Source organism: Mesoplodon densirostris, chromosome 3, assembly GCF_025265405.1.
Source record: "Mesoplodon densirostris isolate mMesDen1 chromosome 3, mMesDen1 primary haplotype, whole genome shotgun sequence".
Lineage (NCBI taxonomy): Eukaryota > Metazoa > Chordata > Mammalia > Artiodactyla > Ziphiidae > Mesoplodon > Mesoplodon densirostris.
The window spans coordinates 177,867,428-177,892,217 of record NC_082663.1 but is presented as its reverse complement, the minus strand read 5'-3'; the positions used below and the strand labels follow the sequence as shown (position 1 = coordinate 177,892,217).

The 24,790-nt window shown below is 59.1% G+C and overlaps 1 protein-coding gene across 1 annotated transcript in view; it reads left to right on the top strand.

Moving 5' to 3' along the window:
• Positions 1-24,790, top strand: part of FLT4 (fms related receptor tyrosine kinase 4) — a 38,583-nt gene that overhangs the window by 8,345 nt on the left and 5,448 nt on the right. The window contains exons 2-27 of the mRNA XM_060092673.1: positions 5,930-6,026; positions 6,724-6,968; positions 7,164-7,276; positions 7,401-7,563; positions 7,770-7,909; positions 8,205-8,373; positions 8,662-8,779; positions 11,548-11,702; positions 11,792-11,954; positions 13,433-13,559; positions 14,664-14,772; positions 15,789-16,151; positions 16,427-16,573; positions 16,681-16,812; positions 16,983-17,089; positions 17,379-17,514; positions 17,989-18,093; positions 18,442-18,555; positions 18,752-18,840; positions 18,982-19,132; positions 19,581-19,675; positions 20,069-20,191; positions 21,336-21,447; positions 22,703-22,802; positions 23,169-23,274; positions 23,889-24,040. Coding sequence (XP_059948656.1) covers positions 5,930-6,026; positions 6,724-6,968; positions 7,164-7,276; positions 7,401-7,563; positions 7,770-7,909; positions 8,205-8,373; positions 8,662-8,779; positions 11,548-11,702; positions 11,792-11,954; positions 13,433-13,559; positions 14,664-14,772; positions 15,789-16,151; positions 16,427-16,573; positions 16,681-16,812; positions 16,983-17,089; positions 17,379-17,514; positions 17,989-18,093; positions 18,442-18,555; positions 18,752-18,840; positions 18,982-19,132; positions 19,581-19,675; positions 20,069-20,191; positions 21,336-21,447; positions 22,703-22,802; positions 23,169-23,274; positions 23,889-24,040 — 3,631 coding nt within the window. The remainder of the gene's footprint in view (positions 1-5,929; positions 6,027-6,723; positions 6,969-7,163; positions 7,277-7,400; positions 7,564-7,769; positions 7,910-8,204; positions 8,374-8,661; positions 8,780-11,547; positions 11,703-11,791; positions 11,955-13,432; positions 13,560-14,663; positions 14,773-15,788; positions 16,152-16,426; positions 16,574-16,680; positions 16,813-16,982; positions 17,090-17,378; positions 17,515-17,988; positions 18,094-18,441; positions 18,556-18,751; positions 18,841-18,981; positions 19,133-19,580; positions 19,676-20,068; positions 20,192-21,335; positions 21,448-22,702; positions 22,803-23,168; positions 23,275-23,888; positions 24,041-24,790) is intronic.

The window sequence follows — 24,790 nt, the reverse complement described above, 5'->3', positions numbered from 1 at the left end:
ATCCTGGTGTGCTGCTTCCACAGCCAGCGCCTGTGGCTGACCCCAGGGTCCCACTGCCCAAGGCTGCTGACAGCACAGAGAAGAGGAGGTATGCTCTCTGGCCTCCCTGACCTCGGCCTGGCGCCTGCCCGGATTGCTCTGCTCAGGCTAGGGGGCCAGGGCTGCTGGCCAGGGGAAGGAAGAAGCCAGTTCCTGGGTCAGGAACAGGAAGGCATGGGGAGTGCGGCAGAAGCCAGGATGACAGTGCTTCCTGCTTCGGGAAAGGAAGGACAGCGGGGACAGACAACAGCCAGGCAGGAAGGATGCGCCTTCTTTGGGGTTTCAGGTGGGGGCTGGGCAGCACAGAGCCTCTGGGCATGGCAAACTAGGCCTGAATCTGCCCCAGCTGTTGAGCAGCCTGGGGTACAGATGGTCACCAGGGAGCCTGGCCTTTAAAACCAGAAACAGCTTTTCCAAAGGAACAGCAAGGTTTGACAGAGTTCCAGCCCAAAGAAAGACCTCAGAGGAGTGTTTAGCCAACCAGTCAGCCATTCATCCCTCCATCCATCCACCTATTCTTCCATCCATTCATCTATCTATCCACCCTTCTGTCCATCTGCCTGTCCATCCATCTATCTGTCCATCTGTCCTTCCCTCTAGCCTTTCGTTCTTTCTTCCACCTTTCCATCCTTCCATCCATCCATCCATCCATCTGTCCATTCAGCTAACCATCTTTCCTTCCAGCATCCATCCACTCAACCTTCCATTCACGCACCCACCCATCCATCCATCCATCCATCCATTCGTCCATCTGTCCATGCATTTATTCATTCAACAAGGATCTATGGAGCCTTGACTCTCTGTCAGGTGAAGTGCTAGGCATGGAGTGGGGTAGAAAAGAGGACTGTTTGGGTCCTTGCCCCATTGAAGCTTACTGTCTAGTAGAGGAAATGAAAAAACATAACTTAAATAAAAAAGTAAATAACAAAATTACATATTGTGATAAGAAGAATGAAATAAGCAACCAGGAGCTTAAGGTGAAGCTTAAGGAGGACTTTTAGGTTTTGGAGGGGGCGAGGAGGTCACGCCTGGGCTGAGGCCTGAAGATGGGAAGAAGCCAGCTGTGCAAGGCATGTGAGAGGAGACAAATCAGGAGAGGTGTATGTAAAGGCCCTGGGGTAGGAAGGAGCGTAGCATGTCATAGAACAGCCTGGAGGCCATGGTGGCTGGAGGACAAGAATAGGACGTGAGAGTGGACCAAGAGGGTGTGGAGAGGGGGCGGGGGCCAGGCCACAGTCAGAAGTTTGGATTTTCTTTAAAGTGTAGTGGAAAGTCACTGATGAAATTTAAGCAGGAGCATGATTTGGCCCCTTTGCATTATTAAACTGTCACCATCAACTGTGTGAAGGATTGGAGGAGGGCAAGAGTGGGCCAGGGGCTACTGTGGGGGCGCGTGCAGTTGGGTAGGCTCCAGCAGGAGAGTGGGGGCTGGCTCTGGGATGCTTTGGTGGTGGGTGGATGGGCCGGGGTGGGAGAGGTGGGCATCCACAGGAGCTCCCATTTGGGGAGATGGGAGCTATCAAGGAGATAGCTTTGGCAGGGGTGGAGAGGATGTGAGTCTGGAGTTCAGCATCAGAAATGTGGAACTCAAGGTGTCCGTGGGGTGGCCAAGTGAAGTAGCAGCTGGATACTTAAGGCTGGACTTGAGCGAAGGGGTCTGGGCTGGAGGTAGAGATTTCGGAAGTATATGGACGCTTAGGAGAGAGACTGGTAGAGAAGAGGAAGTGAGGAGCAGCAGCACTTGGTGTTGGGCACAGGGGACAGAAGACGAGGGGAGAGTGAGCTCACGGAAGCTAGCAGAAGAGGGAACAGCCCTGCTCCCTGCCCTGGAGGGCCTCCCACAGCAGCACGGAGGCCACAGGGTACCTTGACCACTGGCTCCATGAAGCAGGCGAGGGGGCTGCACCCTGTGGGAAGATGAGCGAATGTTAGAGCAAGGAGTCAGCGAGCAGAGCTTTTGCTAGGAATGGGAATAGAAAAGAGGAAGGGAATGTAGGATCAAGGAATTGAGGAGTTTTTGTTTGTTTATAAGATGGGAGATGATTCCATAGAGAAAAATTGGTAATCGGGAAAGAAAGAAATTATCTACGGTGGTCAGATCTGGGGGGTTGGGATTCCTAGCTTGCTGGAGCGCTTTGCCTTGGGAGCAGGAACGTCAGAGAGTTCCAGGGCCTAGGGCAAGGGTGTGGGATTCAGATGTGGGAAGATGAGGTGTCTCCATCTGATGCCTCTACTTCATTGGTGCTGAGAGTGAGAGAGAAGGGAACACCCTGAACTGCAGCCCGGGGGTCATTTAGAGTCTGCCAAAAGGAAAAGAAAGGGGAGGAAGCAGCATGGGGCTCTGGCTTTGTGCTGCAAGCTGAGCCACTGAGGGACATGGGTGCTGCAGGGTTGCAGTGGAGAGCAGGGGCAAGGGAGCATTCAGAACGATGGGCCATGGGGCACGCAGTGCCAAAAGAGAGGTGAGGCCGGGAGGAGGGAGCAGTGCAGAGGGGTCCTTGGCCTCAGAGTTTTGATGAGGTTGAAGAACTTAGCAGTGGTAAGACAGTGGCACCTGGCAGGAGGCAGAGGAGGCAAGGAGAGAAGTGCAAGAAGACAGGCACTCAGTGATGGCACAGCTCCTGGTGGGGACCAAGTCCAGGGTACGCCCAGGAAGTGAGGGGCTGAGGGGAGGAGGGAGGACAATGAAGATGAGGACTGCAAAGGCCAGGGCGCTGGTGATTCACCCGTGTGCATATCGAAGTTATGAGGAATGGCCTGAGTTGGGGTGGAGGGGCCTGAAGAGCCCGGAGCAGAGAATGAGGGGAAGTGACCAGGACAGCAGCTGATGACAGCTTTAGTGGGGAGTGGCTGGGGCTGCTGGAAAAGGGGAAGTGACCTCAGGGAGTTCTCTGATGTGTGCAATGGGAGCAATAATCACCCCAGGGGCAGTGGTGTCCTCAGAAAGCCAGGTTTCAGTTAAGGCAGGAAGGATGCAGGAGGTCAGTGATGTCTACAGTGAAGACCACTGATCACACAGGGTCCAGTGGAGGTGACTGAAGAAAGAGAAGCACTGGGGAAATTCAGGGCACGTGGCCACAAAGGAAAGGCTCTCTCAGATGGGTGAAATGGTTGGCAAACACTGTGGATCTTGCCGTTGAGCACACTGATGGAGATGCTTCCTTTGGTGGTGTGGTGGCCTCTAGGGAGGAAGCTGTTATAGGCTCCATCCCCCATCCATCCACTCAACCCACCCACCTTCCCACAGATCCATCCATTTATTCATCTGATCATCCATCTCCCATCCTACCACTCTTCTATCCATCCCCTCAATCTTTGGTGTGCACCTCTTTTGTACTAAGGTTAGAAAGATGAATAACATACAGCCTCTGTTCAGATGTGACCAGAAAACCACAGTTCAGTCCAATAAGTGTTCTAACACCATGAGCCTAGGAGGCCAACACTGCCTGAGTAACAGTGACTGCCCCATAGAGAAGGGACTCATGAACTAGACCCTAAAGACGGAGCTCCACAGGAGGGAAGGAAGTGCAAATGTCCAGGGCAAAAAAAAAATGAGCAGACAGAGACTTCAAGATATGAACACCTTTGCACTTTGGGACAACGGTGAGAGGTCTGTTCCTCTCAGATGTGTCAGGAGTTGAAGCTGGAGAGAAGCGGAGTAGGCAGAAGGGAGAGGGCTGGGGTCCCCCACTTTATCTTGGAAGCAACGAGGAGTTGCACAAGGAAGCTGGGCTGACAAATGCCCTAGCTCTGTTGCCAGGGTGCCAGGTGTGTGCCCTGGAGGAGCACCCCAGAGAAGGGGACCCTTGCTTGGCCTCCCCAGGGGCCCCTGGGCAACGCTGCAGGCCTCACCACGGAGCATACATAACCCGGGGCAGGTGGGTCCTGGCCGCTGCACCTCTCCTCTGGTGCCCACATGCCAGCCTCAGGCCTGACTCCTGACTGGTCCACAGGGACAGCTAGTTCTTTCATCCCCTCACAGGTCCAAACCCAAGTCCCTCATTCCCCTCTCCCCCCACTTATGTAGCTCAGAGGCCAGTTTGCCTGGCATGGCTTTATTCACTTTCCACTGCCTGGAAAATCCTACTTCTCTGTCAAAGCCCATCTTAGTGGTGTCCGCCTCGGATTCCTTCCTGGCCCCTCACCACCAGAGCAGAGCCTCCCCACGGTGGGACTCCTCCACCCCAGCAGCCCTGGGAGTACATGGTGGGGAGGTGTGCTGGGGGGGGGCTGGACCCACCCTGGGGAGGAGTGGACCTGTTGGCAGAGCCCAGGGCTACTTTCCCATCTCGGGGCCCCAGGGTGGGGCCACTGTCCTGAGTGCCAGGAGTGGGTGCACTGGATTCGAGGTAAGGAGAGACTTCAGTGTTCACAGCAGCTGGCTAGATGAAGGGCTGCCTTCTTAGGGCTGTGCTGTAGTCCAGCTGGAGGGTCTCAGTTTCCCTGGCTGTACTGGATACTAGTGGGATTAGATGCTGGATGAGGGCCGTCTGCCTCTGACCTACGGTGGTGTGGTACCTAGAAAAGTTTGGCCAGCAGGAGGCACAGAAGGGAGAGGTCAGCCGGGCCCTGGCAGCCAACTTGTCCGGGTGATGCTGAAATGAGACCTTGGGGTGCAGAGTGTGCCATCCTGGTGGCTCTCCCTAGGGCAGCTTGGGGTCAGGCTGGTGTAGAAGCAACTATGGTGGGGATTCCCCCAGCCTCTGCCTCCCACAGTTAGCTGCCAGGGCAAGACCCCGAGCCTCAGGGAGCTGGGCTGGGAAGGGCAGAGGAGCTGAACCTGTAGCACTGGGGGCTGGGGCAGGATAGTGGGCTGTGCCCCCCAGGAGGACAGGGACTTGGGGGAGGGACAGGACGCAGCCCTGGGCCTCCGGCCACACAGTCCTCTCTTCCTGTTGTCTCAGGATGGTCCTGGCAGGATGCATCTGCTAGAGTTCCAGGTCCAGACCTCCCCTGGGGCCTGCTCCCACCCTCCCCCAGGATCACACACACACGCACACGCACACACACACACACGTTCACGAGCGTGCACACGCAGACATGTCAATGACACACACACAAAGTCACACACAACACTCACATATCAGTCCTATAAACACAGATCTACGCACACACAGAGACAACACACGCGTGCACGTGCACACACACAAGCACACACTACACACACTATCCCGCTGGGAGGAGGATGGGGAGTAAGGAGCTGCGTGGGCAGCAGGGCCAAGGTCCTGGAGGGCCACAGGAGGGTGTTTAAACAGGCGAGGCAGTTACCTGTTTGGGGATTAGCCCTTTTGGAGGAATGCGGAGCTGAGGCAGGAGGGACAGGGAGAGGAGAGCTGCGGCAGCCAGAGGGCGCCTTGGGGCTGAAGAGAAACCGATGGAACCAAGGACATGTGAGCTGGACTCCGTGGAACATGGGAGAGGGCGAGGTCACAGGCAGAATTCCAGGGAGAAACCAAGGCCTGAGTTCTGGGCACGTTTGGTGGTCTGCACTGTGCAGGTCTCCCTCACAAGCAGTAACTGTGCATCTGGGGGGAGGAGCCTTCAGGCAGAAATGTGAGGGTCACAGTGCCAAGGTGATGTGCTCCAGGCCTCGCCCAATGTAGGATGAGGCCTGTGGTCTCCCCTGTTGACTTCATGTTGGCAGCTCTGCTCATGCGGGGCTTAGAGGTTCAGTCCAGGCCTCAATCAGGGCTCACTTGGGGCTGAGCCCAGTCTGCGGCCAGGGGGCAACCTGAGGTGGAGGTTACCAGTTGTCTTGGGGCCTTATAGGTACTGCCCAGGGCTGAGAGCCTAGGCAGCCCCTGTCCGGGGAGGGGCCCATCAGCACCGGATGGATGTCATCATGTGAACTCATGACCCAGTCCCATGCTAACCCTATCTCCCACCCCAGGCCTGGCGAGTGGCTACTCCATGACCCCCCCAACCCTGAACATCACGGAGGAGACACACATCATCGACTCCAGTGACAGCCTGTCCATCTCCTGCAGGTATTCAGCCCTCAGCCAGGAGGGCAGGGGACTGGGTCCCTCCCACCTGGCAGGCCAAGGAGACTACAGAAGGCCGAGCAGATGGTGGCGGAGCACCCAGAAGGCAGCCTCTCCCCAGGGCAGAGGCCTCAAGGCTTAGGGTCGCTTCCAAGTGGCTTGAGTTGTAGGTGCCTGGAGGCATAGACCATCCCCTGCTCTGCAGACACAGGCACCCTGCACCCGCCCCCATTTCACCCATACCCACCCCTCATAATTTCATATGGACCACAGATCAGTCACCCTGCATCCACCCTTGGGTCACCCCACACTGACCCCAGGCCACCCCATGCCCATGCCCAGGTCATCCTGCATGGACCCCAGGTTGCCTGCACCCACCCTCAGCCACCCTTCACTGGCCCCAGGCCCACCCACACAGACCCCAGACCTGTTAGCTTCCCTGCAGCCCCAGCTATAATCTGAGGCTCAGGCTTTTCTGCAGGACAGCCTGCCACATGCAGGCCCAGGAGCCAGGCAGAGGCCCCAAGGGGCTCAGGGAGCACCCTGCCCCAGGTTCATGGTATGTGCCCAAACGCTGGTCTGCCCTGACCTCTGGGTGAGATAAGCTATGGGCCAGGCTTGGCTCCTGAGGAGGTTCCACAGGGACTGTCCCCCAGGGCTGCAGCCTGGGCCCCTCTTGATGTCCTGCATCCTCTGCCAGGGGGCAGCACCCCCTGGAGTGGGCCTGGCCAGGGGCTCAGGATGCACCAGTCACAGGGGAGAAGGACGGCGAGGACATGGGGATCGTGCGAGACTGTGAGGGCACAGATGCCCGGCCCTACTGCAAGGTTCTGCTGCTGCAGGAGGCCCACGCCAATGACACGGGCAGCTACCGCTGCTACTACAAGTATATCAAGGCTCGCATTGAGGGCACCACCGCAGCCAGCACCTATGTATTTGTGAGAGGTGAGAGGGGTCCAGCACTCACCCCTGCAGCCACTCAGGAGCCAGAGGCAGGGTCCTGGGTCCTGGAGGGGTGGCTGGCACCTGCACCCCCAACCCCAGCCTTTGAACCCCATGGGGCTGTCCTGCGTCCCCAGACCTGGGCAGAGACTCCCTGAGCCCCGCCTTCCCCTCCCACAACACGCCCCCTCTCCCCAGACTTGGAGCAGCCATTCATCAACAAGCCGGACACACTCCTGGTCAACAGGAAGGACTCCATGTGGGTGCCCTGCCTGGTGTCCATCCCTGGCCTCAACGTCACGCTGCGCTCGGTACAACCCCACGCCAACACCCACCCTGGATCTGGCCCTCCAGTCCTGTCCCTGGGAAAACTGATGCTTCTCTGGCCAAGAGGAAGGGGGCAGCTGGGCGCTGACAGCCACCATGTCTCTACAGCAAAGCTCAGCACTGTGGCCTGATGGGCAGGAGGTGGTGTGGGACGACCGCCGGGGCATGCGTGTGCCCACTCCCCTGCTGCGTGATGCCCTGTACCTGCAGTGTGAGACCACTTGGGGCGGCCAGGCCTTCCTATCCAACCCCTTCCTCGTGCATATCACAGGTAGGGGCTGCCTAGGGCTGTAGGGCCCTCCCCAAGCAACCACTCTCCGTGTCCTGGGAGGAGAACCGCAGGAAGAGGACAGGGACCCCCCAATTCACAATAATGAGGCTGTAGGTGCCATGATTTGGCTGGTCTCAGTGGGTGCCCTGTACTCTGTGCACGTTGTCCTATGAGGGACATGGGGGTCACTGTGTGTGTGTCACCAGGAAATGAGCTCTATGACATCCAGCTGTTCCCCAAGAAATCACTGGAGCTGCTGGTTGGGGAAAAGCTGGTCCTGAACTGCACTGTGTGGGCTGAGTTCAATTCGGGTGTCACCTTCGACTGGGACTATCCAGGGAAGCAGGTGAGGTCAGCAGCCCTGCCAGAGGCTGTGACTGAATCATCCCCAGGAATCCCCATCACTACCCACACTCACCCTGGTCAGGCACACACTTACCTCTGTGTAGAAGAGGTGCAGACTCAGTCCTGCCCCAGGAGCCCCTGTCTGATGCAGAAGTTTTCCTATCCCGTGGAAAACTCTGGGTCTGGGTCCAAGGCTTCTGGAGCTATTGCTGGCTGGGCTGGGGTGTGTGCCTGTGGGGGTTAGCTCTGTCACAGCCAGCCCGCTCTGACCCTATGCTTCCCCTGGTCCTGGGCAGGCAGAGCGGGGTAAGTGGGTGCCGGAGCGGCGATCCCAGCAGACTCACACAGAGCTCTCCAGCATCCTCACCATCCACAACGTCAGCCAGCACGACTTGGGCCCATATGTGTGCCTGGCCAACAATGGCATCCAGCAATTCCAGGAGAGCACTGAGGTCATTGTGCATGGTACGGCCTGTCAGGTCATTGTGCCCAGCATGGCCTGGGCTAGGTCAGTTGTCAAGCCTGGGGAACAAGGGTTCTTGTGCAGTGTGGGCCCAGGGTCATAGGTCATGGTGCACCTGAGCAGTGTGGCATCCAGCCAGAGGGAAGGGAGGGCCGTGAGTGGACGGACTGCCTGGTTCCCACACGCCAGAAGGCAAGGCATCTGGCCACTGGGGGTGGCTGTGAATACCTGGGTGGTTGTGGGTCAGCGATGCTGGCCCCGGCTTTACCCTGATGCCTCCTGTCTGGCAGAAAAGCCCTTCATCAGCGTCGAGTGGCTCAAGGGTCCCGTCCTGGAGGCCACGGCAGGAGACGAGCTGGTGAAACTGCCCGTGAAGCTGGCAGCCTACCCCCCGCCGGAGTTCCAATGGTACCTCCCTCGCTCCTGCCCCTCACCACCCACCAGGTCGAATGCAGAAAGTAACCACAGGAGGGGCAGGGCAGCCTTCTCCCCATCGCGGCCTACTCCTTGAGACCAGGGTGGGGAACTGTCGCCACCATCAGGGCCTGCACTCTGGGCGGGGAACCCCTATGAAGATTCTAAGGAATATGCACGTAATGCGATATTTTGGCTAGAGGAAATGTTGGCCTGAATTGCCGCTAAACTGTGAAAGAGCGTAAATACCGGTCTCCTGTTTTGTGTGGGTGTGTGTGGGCACAGCATTGGGCTTTATCTAACTGTTTCCTGCACCCACTCAGCCTCTCTGAGGGCCCCCGCTGGAGGGTGTCATAGAGGGATGACTTCAGGTTTCCTAGGCCCCTCTCCAAACAGGTTGCCACCCCCAGGAGCCTTCTAACCAGAATTTTGGAGACGTCACAGGGGTTTCACAAATTATTATGGTGCTGGGCCCTGGGCTGGGCCTGATCTGTGTGGCAGTGAGCTAGAACTTCTGGAAAGCTTTCAGGCTCCAGATCCCCAGTTCTGGTGTGTGACCTGAGAGTATGGTCTCCCTTGCAGGGTATGCCAAGGGTCAGTGAGGGGTCCCTCACTGGTGGCTTCACCCTCACCGGGCGCTCCCCGAGAGCTCCCGGAGAGCTCAGGAAGGCATAGCACCCCACCATGCACCCTTCGGCCATCTGAGCAGTCCACTTGGCCTGACCCTGGGAGGTCACACTCTAGCCTGACCCTTATCGTACACATGAGGAAAACAGGCCAGGAAAGGGGAAGGGCATTCCTGCCCAAGCCCTGAGCCTCCTGGGAGGAGTCTGGTCCATTCTTTCACAGTTGGCCAGAGGAGCCTTGCCTTCCCAGCCAGGAGCACCTCCCACCAGGCAGGATGACATCTGCTGAAAGCCTGAAGCTGGGCAAGCAGAAGCCCAGACATTCTCAGCCAGCATCCCACTTCACTGGCCACAGGCTGGAAGCAGGCTTCTCCTGGGAGATCCCCCAGATGCCCTGGGCCTGCGCCTTCTGTGACCCTACCACTGAGGCCACAGGCTTTGGGGTCCATCAGGGGCATCTGGTGCAGGACCAGGACCCTTGAGACAGGGTCCGGAAGGGCGCTGATGCAGTCTGGAGCCTCCCTCACAGGTGCGGTCTCCTGGAGATGCCTAGAGCCCAGTACCCTGCCCTCCAAGGCCAGTAGTACTGACCCTGCCTAGGAGGGTGGCCAGCTCTGTTGCATCAGAGATCTGGCCCAGGCCTGATCCTCTGGCAGCTAACTGCTTCTCACCATTCCCACCACATCTGGCCTTTCTTTTCTCACTTGGCCAATACCTGCCTCCAAGAAGTGCTCAGCTGGGCCCACTGTTCACTGAGACACCTGCCCCAGGGCATTACTGGTGACCATAGCTCCACAGGGGCCAACTCTTCCAGGTAATCATGTGATGATTATGAGTAAGTGAATGGATGGAGATCTAGTGGACAAACAGATAGGCTGGTCCTCGTTCCCAAAGCAGCCTCTGTGTGTCCGGCATTGGATTGACCCTAAAGGCCACATCTTGGGTAGGCCTGACAACACCTGCAAGAAGGTTCATTTGGTTTCCCTGGTTTTCAGCTGAGGACACAGGGGCTTGGGGCAGTGAAGCAGTTCACCTAGGATCACAAATGCGGCAGGTGGCAACCAGGATTCTGCACCAGAGCCCAGCAGGCCTCACAGCCTGGGTCCTGCTCTGCCCTGTTGTGTGACTCCTGGCAAGTCACGTCTCTTCTGACCGGGCTGTGGTGTTGCAGCTGAGGGTCAGACCCCCGCATCCCCCTCACTGTTACTCTCTGCCCCGAGGGCTGTGCTTCTCCTAGTGTCTCTCTGGCTTAGTAAACCAGGGTAAGGCACCCGCCTAAGGGAGGGCAGCTTCCGGGCAAAGTCCAGAGCTTGGGTTGCAGGAGCACTGCCTGCAGCATCCCCAGCTCAGTACTGGGGAGGAGTCTCCTTTGGGGTGTGAGTTTATTTATTCATTCACATGTGTGTCGAGCACCTACGTGTGCTGGGCGCTGCTCTGCGTGTAGGGGATGTGGCAGGGAGGGGACAGTGCCTGTACAGCTCAGTAGGGGAGACGGACAGTCAACAGACAGACGTGTGAACACTAGTGTACAGATGAGCAGGCACAGGCCCGAGGGCCAGCTCCAGGCTCACACAGCTTCTCTGATGAGTGGGTGATGTGAATTTAGGAGAGAGGGAGGCTTGCAGGTGTCTAGCATCCAAGCAAGGCAGGACAGTGAGTTGCATAGCCCTGGGGAGGGGGCAAGGCAACGGGAAGGCCCCATATCTGGAGAGTTCCAAAAAGGGCAGAGCCAGGGTCGGGGCTCCTGGACCCCCATGTGGTTAGGAGCTGTGCCCCTCGGGGACGGCACCTCCCCCCTTCACAGCACACACCGGTGAAGCCTACGAGAGACAGACAAGGCCCCCTGGGGACTGCAGTTGGCCCTGAGCCTATAGGTGTTCTGAGACCCGGTAGGTTGAGCCCGGAGACCACCCCCATAGCCTTTAGGCCATCTGTTCCCCAGTCCAGAGTCAGCTGCCGCAGCCCACACCCCTACCACTCTTCCCAGCAGCCTGGTCTGGTGCCTCTTGCTCCTGGCCTCTCCTGCCTCCTGACAGTATATCCCAGTTGTAGGGGCTGGGGTGCTTCCTGGAAGGAGTGCCAGGACAGGGCCGAGGTGGGGTCCGCACAGCCCCCTGAGCTCCCTTCCTGGTCCAGGTACAAGGACCGAAAGGCAGTGTCAGGGCGCCATAGTCCACACGTTCTGGTGCTCAAGGAGGTGACGGAAGCCAGTGCGGGCATTTACACCCTTGCCCTGTGGAACTCCGCGGCCGGCCTGAGGCGCAACATCAGCCTGGAGCTGGTGGTAAATGGTATGTGTGGGCAGGACAGGAGAGGAGGTGGTGGATAGGCGGGTGTGGCGGGGGAGGCTGACTGACGGGCTGTCTGCCTGTGTCCCCAGTGCCTCCCCACATCCACGAGAAGGAGGCCTCCTCCCCCAGCATCTACTCCCGCCATAGTCGCCAGGCCCTCACCTGTACTGCCTATGCGGTGCCCCCTCCTCTCAGCATCCAGTGGCACTGGCGGCCGTGGACGCCCTGCAAGACCTTCACCCAGCGCAGCCTGTAAGTGTGGCTCCACCCTGTCTCCCCTTACTTCCCAGCCCAATCTCCAACCTCAATCATAACCCCCACTTACTGTCCACAGCCCTCCCCAGACCCCTGCTCTAAACCCGAACGCTATCGCGATTCAGGGATTGTAGCCAATCCCTGACCTCACCTCGCCTGAGCAAGGCTCACTTATATCAGTCAGGCCGGGCTGGACACTGGGGATGGTCCAGCCCACCCACCCCCCTGGAAAGCAAAGCCCTCCCGACACACGGTTGCATATCTGGAGAGGACCTCTGGGCACCAGGGAGGACACCTCTCACCAAACAGGCAGACCTAGGCTAGTTTTGGGAGACTTGTACCAAGCCCCAAGGCACACTAAGCATGTCCAATGCTCATCCGCTCATCTGTGCAGCGCTCACCATGACCCCTTAGAGAGGAGAAAAGTGAGGTCAGAGAAGGGATGTGACTTTCCTAAGGTCACGGCAATCAGCAGCAGATCTTGCCCAACTGCTGGGCCACACTGCCCTACCTGACTGGGAGCCAACCGGACAGACAGTCTGGGAGAACAGAGAAAACTTGGACAAACAAGGGCCCGGAATGGAGGGGCCAAGGTGGTCAGTGGTCTGGAAGGCACTAGAGAATCAGTGAATGGTGTTGAGCAGGGGAGTAACTAGTCACATTTGCCTTAAAGGCAAGAGGTCCTAACGGGCAGGGTGCAGGGTCACAGGCTGGGGAGAGGCAGGAGCTGGGAACCCAAGGGAGACAGGGTGGCTAAACTGGCAGAGGGGCTGTGGCCCTGGCATGGTCAGTTAGGAAGGTTCAGTCAGGGTCGCCAGCCCACAACATTCAAGGCTCGTAAGAGATTCTTCTAGACCACGAGGCTTCAGGGCACTGGCACCTCCAAATGTGCCTCCCTCTTACGCTCTACCATTATGCTCTGCACGAGTACAGAACCCTGGGGCCAACCCTACTCCATGAGGGGCAGACGAGAGCCTCCCTTGGGCCACCCCTTCCCCCAGACCCCCATCCCAGCAGGAGACCAAAGGTGCTGGGATGCACAGCCAGCCCAGGGAGGGGCTGCAGTTCTAGAAGGGGTAAGGAGGGAGAGGGCTTCCTGTAACAGGATTGGTGACTTTGCTGCCCTAGGAGATCTGGGGGGACTTTGCAGGAAGGGACACATGCAGGTAGAAGCAGGAGGCACAGCAGACTAGTGGATGACTGCAGAGCCACGGGCTTGTGGTACTCTGCAGGCGCAGGTCCTGGCTTACTGGGGAAGGCTGTGTCTGGCAGCTCGTGCAGGATGGGTCGCCAGGCCCTGAACAGTGTCCCAGAAACAGAGTCCCCAACCCCCTCTCTCACTTCAGCCCAAGGGCCAGCCTTACCCACCATGATGTGAGATGAATCTGAGTAGGATTAAGCTTGACCCTACCCCCAGCGTGGGCCCTCTCTGCCTGTATCCCTGACCTGCCCTTGCCCCTCCTTGTCTTTAGCAGCCAGCGGCGGCAGCAGCGAGACCAAATACCACAGTGCCAGGACTGGAGGGAGGTGACCATGCAGGATGCTGTGAACCCCATTGAGAGCCTGGACACCTGGACTGAATTTGTGGAGGGCAAAAATAAGGTATGGGCCAACCAGGTCACTGAGTGGCTGGGGGAGAAGACGAAAGGAGGCGGGGTGGGGCCCTCTCCTGGCCTTCTAGATTTCCACTGGGCTTGCAGAGCTCTTCCGATAGTAGCTGAGAGTCAGTAACCTTTCTGCGGTGTCTCTGGGCATCAGTTTCCCTGCGTGCATGTAGACTGTGGGGGCCAAACCTCCAACTGCTTCCCAGACAGGCAGGCTGAGATTCAAGGCCATGGGCCCAAGCCACCCAGGGCTGGGAGGGTTGGGGCTGGGGGCCGGCTCCATCCTTACCAAAGGCTGCTGAGCTGCTGGATCAGGCTGGGGGCAATGCCTAGGAGAGGCCAGGCAGGGGAAGGACTGAACAAAGGCACCCACTTCCTACAGTCACTTCCTGTTTTCCTACACACCTCCAGAGCTCTTCCTGTTCCAGGCTGGCCAGGAAGTACCCGGCTTGGGGGTGGGGGGTGGGGTCTTTGGATGGTAGGCAGGGCCTATGGCCCTCTCTCCTCCTCTGCTTCCAAGCTTCCTACTCCCCCAGGCCAGAGTCCTTCTGGAGCCCTGGAACCCAGCCCCTCCCCTTGCCACTACCCAGGGCACTTGTGGGCACGTCACAAAAGCCCTGGGGCATTTATGGGCACATCACAAGGATCTCACACAGTGACCAGCTTCTCCCCTTGGACCACAGGCTGACCCTTGATGTGACCAGAGCATGAATCCTAACTCTGGCTTGGACCATCCCAGTACTACCAGGCCCCTGTCCCCTCCTCGATATGGCCATAGCCTGAGCCCATCCACAGCCAGAGGTCTCTCTGGTCCTGCCTAATGCTGCCCTCCGACCTCAGCCACAGTTGAGGTCTACTGTCCATAGTGCTGTTCCTCGGGTTTTCTGGGGAGCCACCCCTTGCTGCTGCCCAAGGGCCTCACCACCTTCTCCCTGCCTCAGCATTCCTGGTACTGTCTCTGAGCTTTGGTCATCTCCAGCTCAGAGCCTCAGTTTTCCCCATTACTCTGGTGGGCACAGCAACCTCCATGCAGAAAAGGAGGTTGGGGTAGGGGAACTCGTGCAGGAAATGGATCCTTATGCCTGACACGTGTCCTGTCCAGACGGTGAGCAAGCTGGTGATCCAGGACGCCAATGTGTCTGCCATGTACAAGTGTGTGGTCTTCAACAAGGTGGGCCAGGATGAGCGGCTTATCTACTTCTACGTGACCAGTGAGTGACGTGGGCACGCCTGGATGGAGGTCAGGAGCCAGATGGGCACAGGAGGCGAACAGGCCTGGGAGAAGATGATATGCCTAGATTGGGGCCCATTGAGTTCTGGTGACCTCGAGGCACCCAGGAGTGATCTCCAGGGTCCACTGGGCCCCTGGGTCTGGGCAGGAGGGATAGATTTGGAGGTCATAGGCATATGGACTGGGGTGGTAATCCACTGGGATGGATTGGCACCATCTGCCCCCAGACCTGGAGTGCCTCCCCTACGGGTGCCCTCTTGTTCCCCACAGCTCCACCTAACTCCACTTCCCTCCCACCCCCTTCCTAAGCCCTGGATCCTGCACAGCAGCTGGTTCCTATGTGCGTTTTGCCCTGGGGAAAAGGACCCATAGTTTCCTCAGATTTTCAAACTTGTTAGTGACCTCAGAAAAGCTAAGAAGATCATGGAAGGACAGTCACTGGGCCCAGAGGTGTAGACGAGGGCATGTGGAAGAAAGATGGATCCAAAGAGAGCACTTTGGAGGGGAGAGGAGCCCGTAGGAACTTGACAGTGAATGGCCAGAGAGACAAAAGGAAATTGGGAGGCATTGCCCAAAGCTGATGAAACCAGATTGTTTCAAGGAGAGGACAGTGGTGGGGAGTGTGGTCAGCAGTGAGGGAGAATGGGGACTTAGGCCCCTGCTGAGCCTGGTAGCAAGGAACTCAGTGATGATCTGGGATCCTGGGAGAGGTAGGGGCAGCAGCTAGTTGGGGCTTGTCTAGGAAAAAGCTAGAGGGAGGCAAGGCCGGAGGAGACCCTGGTGGAAGTGACTTCAGAGAGCTGGTCTCTCGTAAGTGAGAGGGAGAAGAGGGCTCCAGAGTGGTCTCCCTGCCCCAGATACATGTGATGTACACCCTTAGTTGAGAGCTCAGTGAGTCCAAAGGCCAATGAAAAAGGGAGACAGAGACCCTGGGCAAGGGGGTAAGTGAGCCAACACTGAGACACAGCTTCACAGTGGTTCCTCCTCCCTCCCCAGCCATCCCCGATGGCTTCAGCATAGAATCAGAGCCATCAGAAGACCCTCTAGAGGGACAGGCCGTGCGCCTGAGCTGCCGGGCCGACAACTACACTTATCAGCATTTGCGCTGGTATCGCCTCAACCTGTCCACGTTGCATGACGCTCACGGGAACCCACTGCTGCTTGACTGCAAGAACGTGCACCTATTCGCCACGCCGCTGGCCGCCAGCCTGGAGGAGGCAGCGCCCGGGGCGCGCCACACCACGCTGAGCCTGACCATCCCCAGCGTGGCACCGGAACACGAAGGCGACTACGTGTGCGAGGTGCAGGACCGGCGCAGCCACGACAAGCACTGCCACAAGAAGTACCTGTCAGTGCAGGGTGAGGCAGGCAGGGCCTGAGGGCAGGGCAGGGCGGCGCTTCCCAAGGAGCCTTCACCCTCAGCCCAGCACGCGCCTGGGCGGTCCATTCCCGAGCCCGAGCCTGCAAAGCGTCACCCTCCCCAGCCCTTCTGTGGAGGCGCGCAGCCCGGCCCACCCCCGAACTCAAATCCTGACCCTTCAGCTTCGAGAGTTCCCAGCCCTGGAGGGCCCCTTCCTGGAGTGCCCTCCCGCTTCCTGCAGCTCCACTTAGCTCCGTCTCCACCCCGCCCCCAGCCCTGGAAGTCCCGCGGCTCACGCAGAACTTGACCGACCTCCTGGTGAATGTGAGCGATTCCTTGGAGATGAGGTGCCCGGTGGCCGGGGCGCACATGCCCAGCATCGTGTGGTACAAAGATGAGAGGCCGCTGGAGGAAGAGTCCGGTAGGGGGATGGACGTGGGTAAGGGTGGGGTGGGGGGGGTCCGGAAGCTGGTGAGGCCAAGGCCCCAGACCTACCTGAACTCGAACCTGCGCCCCAACTCGCTGCAGGAATCGACCTGGCGGACTCGAACCAGAGGCTGAGCATCCAGCGCGTACGCGAGGAGGATGCCGGGCGCTATCTGTGCAGCGTGTGCAACGCCAAGGGCTGCGTCAACTCCTCCGCCAGCGTGGCCGTGGAAGGTCCGGCCTCCCCTTCACACCCCTCCACCCACCCTCCGCCCGCCCTTGGCGCCGTCTTCTCGTGGCCACCTCATTGCTAGTTGTGCCCACCAGAAGGGGTACTTCCCGCAGGGTGCGCCCTCTCCCCCCCCTCACAACACGCACACACTAGCCTCTTTCTGCCCACTCAGGCTCCGAGGATAAAGGCAACATGGAGATCGTGATCCTTATTGGCACCGGGGTCATCGCTGTCTTCTTCTGGGTCCTCCTCCTCCTCATCTTCTGTAACATGAGGAGGGTGAGCGCTCCTCCCCCCAGCTGAGTCTCTCCCCAGCTCCTCATGGGGTCTCTCTCCACCCTGGCTAGCCCTTAAGTTAAGGAACATCGTTCCACGTGGAAGCCTTGTATCCTGGGAGGCCTCCCTGACCCCTCCATGCCGGGCTCTTACAGGACCACAGGTTGTCTGTCCATCTGTCCCCGTCCTATATTGAAAGTCCCTAAGGAGCTCCCATCTGTCCCAGGCAAAGTTTTACCCAAGCCAGGGTGGTACGGCCAAGTCAATGAGCTGTCCCCATCCACACCCCCAGCCAACCCATGCAGACATCAAGACCGGCTACTTGTCCATCATCATGGACCCTGGCGAAGTGCCTTTGGAGGAGCAGTGTGAATACCTGTCCTATGATGCCAGTCAGTGGGAGTTCCCCAGGGAACGGCTGCACCTCGGTGAGACCCCGCACCCAGCCTACTTCACCCACCCTGTACTGCTGGGCAGAAACAGCTTCAGCTGCTGTGGGACCGGGCAGGCTAGAGCCTTGAAATCCCTCTATTCTCAGAACTCATGCCAGAAGGTCCCACCTAGCCCCCACCTGGCCCGACCTGTCCATCTAGGCATGCATCCCCAGAACAATGATTGGGGCTCTCAATTCCCAGGCCCCCGAGGTCACCTCCTGCTGCTCTCAGCAGGGTGGGCCCATCGCACCTGCTGGGAGAGGATGCAGGCCTTCCTGTCTGCCTCTCCTCTCCCTCTCTTCCCACTCCCGCTCCCCATGCACTTCCTGTTTGGCAGAGGGGAGCCTGACTTTCCTCCGCCTCCTGGGCCTTCCTTCCTGGCCCTCCACAGGGGTTGTCCCTTCTGCCCAATCCTCTCCACCCTAACCCCCATACAGCTCACCTGGAACCGGCTCCCTGCTTCCACAGGGAGAGTCCTCGGCCATGGGGCCTTTGGGAAGGTGGTGGAAGCCTCGGCCTTTGGCATCAGCAAGGGCAGCAGCTGCAACACTGTGGCCGTGAAAATGCTGAAAGGTGCGGCCTCAGCTGGTAGAAGGGGTGGCCGAGCTGGTGAGGATCAGCCGCTCTGGGTGGGCCGGTGGGCCTGTGGTACAGGAGGGGAAACTGAGGTTCGGAACAGATTCTTACCCTAGGTTCTGCAGGGAGTCCGTGGGCATCAGAGCCGAGCCTGGGGCTCATCTCTGAGGAATACTTCCAAGCTCCACCTAAACCCTTTGCCTCAGAGAGGCAGGTGGGATGTGCTGCGCCCACACCAGCAAGAGCACTGGCCATGCCTCAGCTAAGCTAGTGGCGTGGAAAGAGAGTCGTGCGGGGGCTGGGTGGTGGGCTGGGCACCACGCGAAGCCCCCACGTTCCCTCCAGAGGGTGCCACAGCCAGCGAGCACCGTGCCCTGATGTCAGAGCTCAAAATCCTAATCCACATCGGCAACCACCTCAACGTGGTCAACCTCCTGGGGGCGTGCACCAAGCCCAACGGTAAAGAGCTCGGGTGCCCTGGCGGGAGGGTGAGTCCCCCAGGGTGCTGTCTTTGTGGGTGCGCAGGGCCAGCCGGGCTGGGAATGGGCGGGGATGAGGAGGGGCGCAGGAGGGCTTTGGGGCAGGGCTGTGGCTGTGGTGCTTGCCCTCCAGCGTACCCTCAGTCACCAAGCTCCTGGCTCCTGCCCTGCCCCAGGCCCCCTCATGGTGATCGTGGAGTTTTGCAAGTACGGCAACCTCTCCAACTTCTTGCGCGCCAAGCGGGAGGCCTTCAACCCCTACGCGGTAGGTAGGCGCCCCACCAGGGGCCAGAGCTCTGCTGGTGAGCAGGCAAGGCTCTTAGCTGGGCTGGGGAGAAGGCGTGGGGAGTGCTTCTGCAGTAGATGGCCAGCCTCCTCCCCCTCGGTCCTGCTTTGTGCATCTCAGGAGAAGTCCCCTGAGCAGCGAAGGCGCTTCTGCTCCATGGTGGAGGGTGCCAAGGCTGACCGGAGGAGGCCAGGGAGCAGCGACAGGGCCCTCCTCACAAGGCTCCTAATGGGCAAGGGCGGGGCAGGACGAGCCCCTCCGGTCCAAGAAGGTAAGAGTCTGGCTTCCCCTTGCCTGAGTTGGCTGGCACACTCATACCTCATGATCAGGGACCCTGGGATAAGCCAGCCTGGGGCCCTCCTGGAGAGACTTATGTGGGAGAACATGTGACGCACTCTGCCTTAGGAAGGGAGGACACCTCAGGACCAGTTTGCACAGAGACTTTTGATGTTTGATTTGGACATCTAGAGATGAACAGGAGTTTGCCCTGCAAACATGGTGGGGAGCAGTCCAGGCAGAATTCACTGCTCTGGAAGTGGTTAGTGGGTGCCACAGAGAGAATGGAAGCTGAGGGGCAGGAGAGGGGGCCAACATGCCTGTTGAGCCTGGCCAGGGGGGATGCAGCCAGGTTCAGTGAACAAATGCTCCCTTTGGGGCTGGGTGGAAGGTGGGAGTCACGGATGAGGACCCTCCTGAGCCAGCCTCACTTCTTTGTGCAGCTGAGGACCTGTGGCTGAGCCCACTGACCATGGAAGACCTTGTCTGCTACAGCTTCCAGGTGGCCCGAGGGATGGAGTTCCTGGCCTCTCGCAAGGTGACTGCCCCGGCAGGCTCTTCAGAGGGGAAAAAGGCCAAAACTCACCAGCATGTCAAGCTTGGTCCCAGCTCACCCCACAGCACAGCTATGATCAAGGCGCATCTCTCCCACTTCGCAGAGTTATAAACTGAGCCCAAAGGGTGGAATTGACCTCCCAAGGTCTCCAGCTAGTCAGAGGCAGAACTAGATATAGAATCAGCCTGTCCCTCTTGCATAGCCTCTTCTGCTGTCCGCACGGTTCCACAAGCTCTCTCCATGGCAAGTCCTGGGGGCACACAGAAATCTGTTCTCAAAGAGCAGGGCTCAGGTGGGGCACCCTGGAGCTCTAGGTGTGGGTGTGGCCCCAGGGGCCTGCACTGATCACTGCATTGCACCTCATTGCACCCCTAGTGCATCCACAGAGACCTGGCTGCTCGGAACATCTTGCTGTCAGAAAGTGATGTGGTGAAGATCTGTGACTTCGGCCTGGCCCGGGACATCTACAAAGACCCTGACTACGTGCGCAAGGGCAGTGTGAGTGCAGACCACAGAGGAAGGATGGGGGTTGGGGGCCATGGAGCAGGGTGGTGGACTCACTGCCATCCACATGGAAGGTCTGAGGGCCTGCGCCTACGCGGATGCTGGTGACCTTGCTGAGGCACCTGGAGCAGGTGAGTGGAGACAGGAGCTGACAAACAGGGACCAGAGCGCTCCAACTGGAGCTTGTGTTTGGCCCCGTACCTTGGTCCATTAGGTGGGCACTGACTCCCCATGCCTGCCCACTAGGGGCTGGGCATGCAGAGGTGGACCCTACATGGTGTCTGTCTTGGAGGTGGACAGACCTGGTGTAGCAGGGTCACAGCAAAGTACATGGGTGCTAGGTACAACTCATGTCTCATTGGTGGTGCTCAGAGGCAGGCAGGCATCTGAGCATCTATAGCTGATTAGAGTTTTGCCCCAGGGGAGGAAGGAAGAGGCTTAGAGGGAGGTCAACAGGCAAAATGGGTCCGGGCTATGAGAGGCCCACCGTGAAGGCTTTTGTCCTTCATTCTAACTGGCAGGTGTGTGGAGGTAAGAGTCAGGTGTGCGGTCCAGAAGCACCCTCTCTGCAGGCTGTGAGGAGAGGGGAGTGGGGGTGCTGGGGTGGAGGCAGAGGCAATTCTGGAAGGGCCATGGCCCTCAGGGCTCCCAGGTAGAAGCCATAGGAGGAAAGGCACATCAGAAGCCACAGGAGGAGGGGTCAGGAATGATGCCATGCTTCCAGCTTGGGGACCAAGTGAGTGGAGAAAGGTGGAGCTGGTGAGGGTGTGCAGGGATACAGGTGTTCCTCAGGATGCTGGGCCGAGGGGCCTGGAGCTGGAGGAGGGCTGCAAGTTTTCCCTGGGAGAGCACAGAGGAAGAGAGGGGCCCAGATGGACCCAGGAGAACAGTAGCAGGGCAGAAGCCTTCAAGGGAGGACTGAAGGCTTCTGCATCCTACCTGCAGGACGGGGGAGGGGGAACAGGGCAAGTTGCAAGAGCCGTCCGAATACACACAAGGTGGATGTAACCAAAAAGCCTTTCTTGGGATGTGACTCCACAGAGTCCTGGGGAGACTGGGGGCAGGAGGAGGGCTGCCCAAGTGTTTGGCCTCTTCCCTCTCTTCCCTACCCCACTGGGGACACATGTTCCTCCCACAGGCCCGACTGCCCCTGAAGTGGATGGCCCCCGAGAGCATCTTCGACAAGGTGTACACCACACAGAGCGATGTGTGGTCCTTCGGGGTGCTGCTCTGGGAGATCTTCTCCCTGGGTGAGTGCAGGGCAGGGTGCAGGGAGGGGGCAGGCAGGATCACAGGTTCCAGGTCACTCCACCAGCCCCTCTGCACAGGGAGCTGAGCAGCCCAGAGGTGCACACCTGGAGGGAGCAGCCCAGGTCATTCTGAGGCAGGTGGTTGGAGAGCCCCTTACCTCTCCTCTTCACCTCCAGCCTGTGCCAGGGCAGAACCCTGTGTTCACTCAGCAGCCCCTGGGTTCAACACAGGTCACAGAGGGTAACACCATACGAGCTCCCCCAGATCTCTCCCTCCCTGGCTGACCCCCTTCCTCACCTGCCATCGGGGATGCTGCTCCTGCTTTTGCAGGGCTGGGAGCAGCTGGGAGGAGACTGGGTGCTCACTCAATGACCACACCTGCAGGAACCTCACATGGGACCCTGGGCCCTGCTGGGACCAAGGTGAAGCCCCCCTCCACCAGGGTAGGGGTGAGGGAGTAAGCAAGTGGGAAAGTGAAAACACGGAATGGCAGCCGTGACCGATGCTGTTACTAAAACTAAAAGAGCAGGAAGGACAGCACTGTGTGTGAGCCAGAGGGGCCAGGAGGGCCCAGGCTGGTGCAGGTGGGCCTGGGAGGATAGCAGTCCAGGGTGAGGGGTTAGCCATGGCCATGGTCCCCACGTGTTGGAGGTGGGCCGGGTGTAAGCAGGTGGCATTGGGAGATGCGGTGAGAGCTAGGAGAGGTGGCTCGTGCAGCCTCTGCAGGCCCGCTGGGATGAGCACCTGGAATTTAGGTCTACTGGGAGCCATGCAGGGTTTTGAGGGAGGGATAGAGCCATCTGACTCTTGTCTTAAAAGTGTCATTCCACTGCTGTATGGCTTGCAGGAGCTGTTCTTCCCCTGGTCAGGAGAGGCAAGGAGGGAGCTAGGAGGGGTTAGGTCCTGTTTGCTGGTACAGCCACGGGACTTAAGGAAGCATTAGAGAAAGCTTCTCCTAAGAGGGGTCATTGTGACAGGGCAGCTCAACGGGCTCGTCGAAGCTCTACTGACCCTGATGATCCCAGGATGGGACATGTTTTCGTTAATGTGCCTGTGATAAGCGGTGATGCTCACGGCAGCTCTAGCAAGCGGATGCCACCGTCCTCTTAACCAGATGAAGAACTAGCAGTGGGGGAGGGGAGCAGCAGGCCAAGCCCTCTGCCATGGAGGGCCAGGACAGAGGCGATTTGGGGTCTGGGCTGAACAGTAGTAGCCTGCTCCCCACCCACCCACCCATCCTGTTCCTGCCCTCAGGGGCCTCCCCATACCCCGGGGTGCAGATCAATGAGGAGTTCTGCCAACGGCTGAAAGAAGGCACCCGGATGAGGGCCCCAGAGCTGGCCACTCCTGCCATGTGAGTCTCTTGGGAGGCCGTGACGCACCGGGGGGCCAGAGGGGTGGATGGGCACTGGGAAAGGGGAAGAGGGGTTGTGTACGGGCACGGGAAGGGCGGCATGCAGGCAAGGGTGGGAGGTGGGAGGCTGAGGGTTGTTCAGTCACAGGGGTGGGGGTGGAGGCCTGCAGACACAGTCTCTCACTCCACCACTGGTCCACTGACAGCTCTCCTCCCTGCAGGCAGGATGGACAGCCCTACCTAAGCCCTGGGGAGGGAGGAAGGCAGAGCAGGTGTGAGGGATCGTTAGGCAGGGGGTTTGGGGTCTGCTGGGGTAGGGTGAGGGGTGCACTCAGAGCACAATCCAGCATCCGGCTGTACCCGCAGACGCCGCATCATGCTGAGCTGCTGGGCCGGAGACCCCAAAGAGAGGCCTGCATTCTCAGACCTGGTGGAGATCCTGGGGGACCTGCTTCAGGGCAGGGGCCATCAGGTGAGCCCCCACTCTCCCTGTCCTGCTACAGCAACCTCTGGCTCCAACCCAGGGACCATCACGTGGATGGTCAGAGCCCAACTTTGCCCATGAAGAGCCCCAGGCTGGTCCTCGGGGAGCCTATAGGGAGCCCTGTCTCCCAGCAGAATAGTGATGTGTTTCTCTACCTCCCTCTCTGTCCCTCTGACCCCTTCACCTGCCTTTGACTTGTACCTCCCCCCACAGGGGTGGGGAACAAAGGCAGCTCAGGGCAGCTCAGGGCCTCAGCAAGTGCCCTGGGACCTGGAGGAGGGAGCCGGGAGCTGCCTGCTGCCCCAGCCTCAGGAGCTGGAGAAAGGCACTTGGGGTCCACTTCTGCCCAGGAAGAGGGTGGGAAGCACTAGAGCTGGTTCTTGAGGCTGTGGAGCAGCCGGGGCTCTGGAGTGAGGATGCTCTTGTTGCGCCTAATGGGGCGCCTGGGAGGGCTGTGGAGGGCATTTGCCTGCTCCTTTAGTCTTCGGTGCCCTTGAGCACAGCACGTGAAGGGTGAGGAGCTCCAGCAGTCCTGAGTGCAGGGGTGGGGCTAAGGGGGCACAGGGGCCTCTGACCCTGGCCATTTGTGCCGTTCCTGCCAGGAAGAGGAGGACTGCGTGGTTTCCTGTGGCTCTCAGAGCTCAGAGGAGGGCAGCTTCTTGCAGGCGTCCACCACGGCCCTGCATGTCACGGAGGCTGATGCTGACATGGAGGACAGCCCAGCAAGCCTGCACCGGCACAGCCTGGCTGCCAGGTCAGCCACCCTCTCCGGGTCCAGGGGTCCCCCAGGCAAGGGGAACATAGTATGTTTTATCCTCGTCAGTCGTCAAGGAAAAGTGAACTACAAGGACTTGAGAGGCCATTGTAGACCAACTCACCAAAGTGACATTAAATGACAGTGCCAGTGTCAGTGACTCCCTGGTGGTCCTGGTCAGCCTCGGGACCCCTCCAAGGCCATGTAGCCTTGCGACTTTGCTTTTCTTCACACCCCCTCAGTTCTTCCCTCTGCCATCCCCTGCTTGCCCGCACTCCTAGCCCCTGAGAGGCCCTCCCCCTGCCAATTTCAAGGAAGTGCCCATCTCAGGCACAATGCCCTGGCCAGCTCCACACTGCAGGGAAAGAAAGCGGAGCAGGTGGGGAGAGGGGCGAGTCCCAAGGGCCACTGTTAGGGACCCTGGGAGCAGGGCAGGTCACTCGCTAAGCTTTATTTAGGATTTAGAATGCAGCCTAAGTTCCCAGAGTTTGGGCTCAGAGGTCTCTTGCCAGTGTACGTCTATAGGCCAAGAAAGTCGTGTATCCACATTCCCATTGATGTTGCTGAGAGAAGGGCTCTGAGACTCCCCACCCCATCTTTCCCAGCATAGAGCAAAGCCAGGCCTGGGGGACAGGAACACCCAGCTGGTTCTTGCCAGGCTCCTTCCACCAGCCCCCAAACAGGCACTCAGATGTGCACACACAAACACACACGTGCAGGTCGGGCAGTAGCTTGCAGCACCGGAACTGC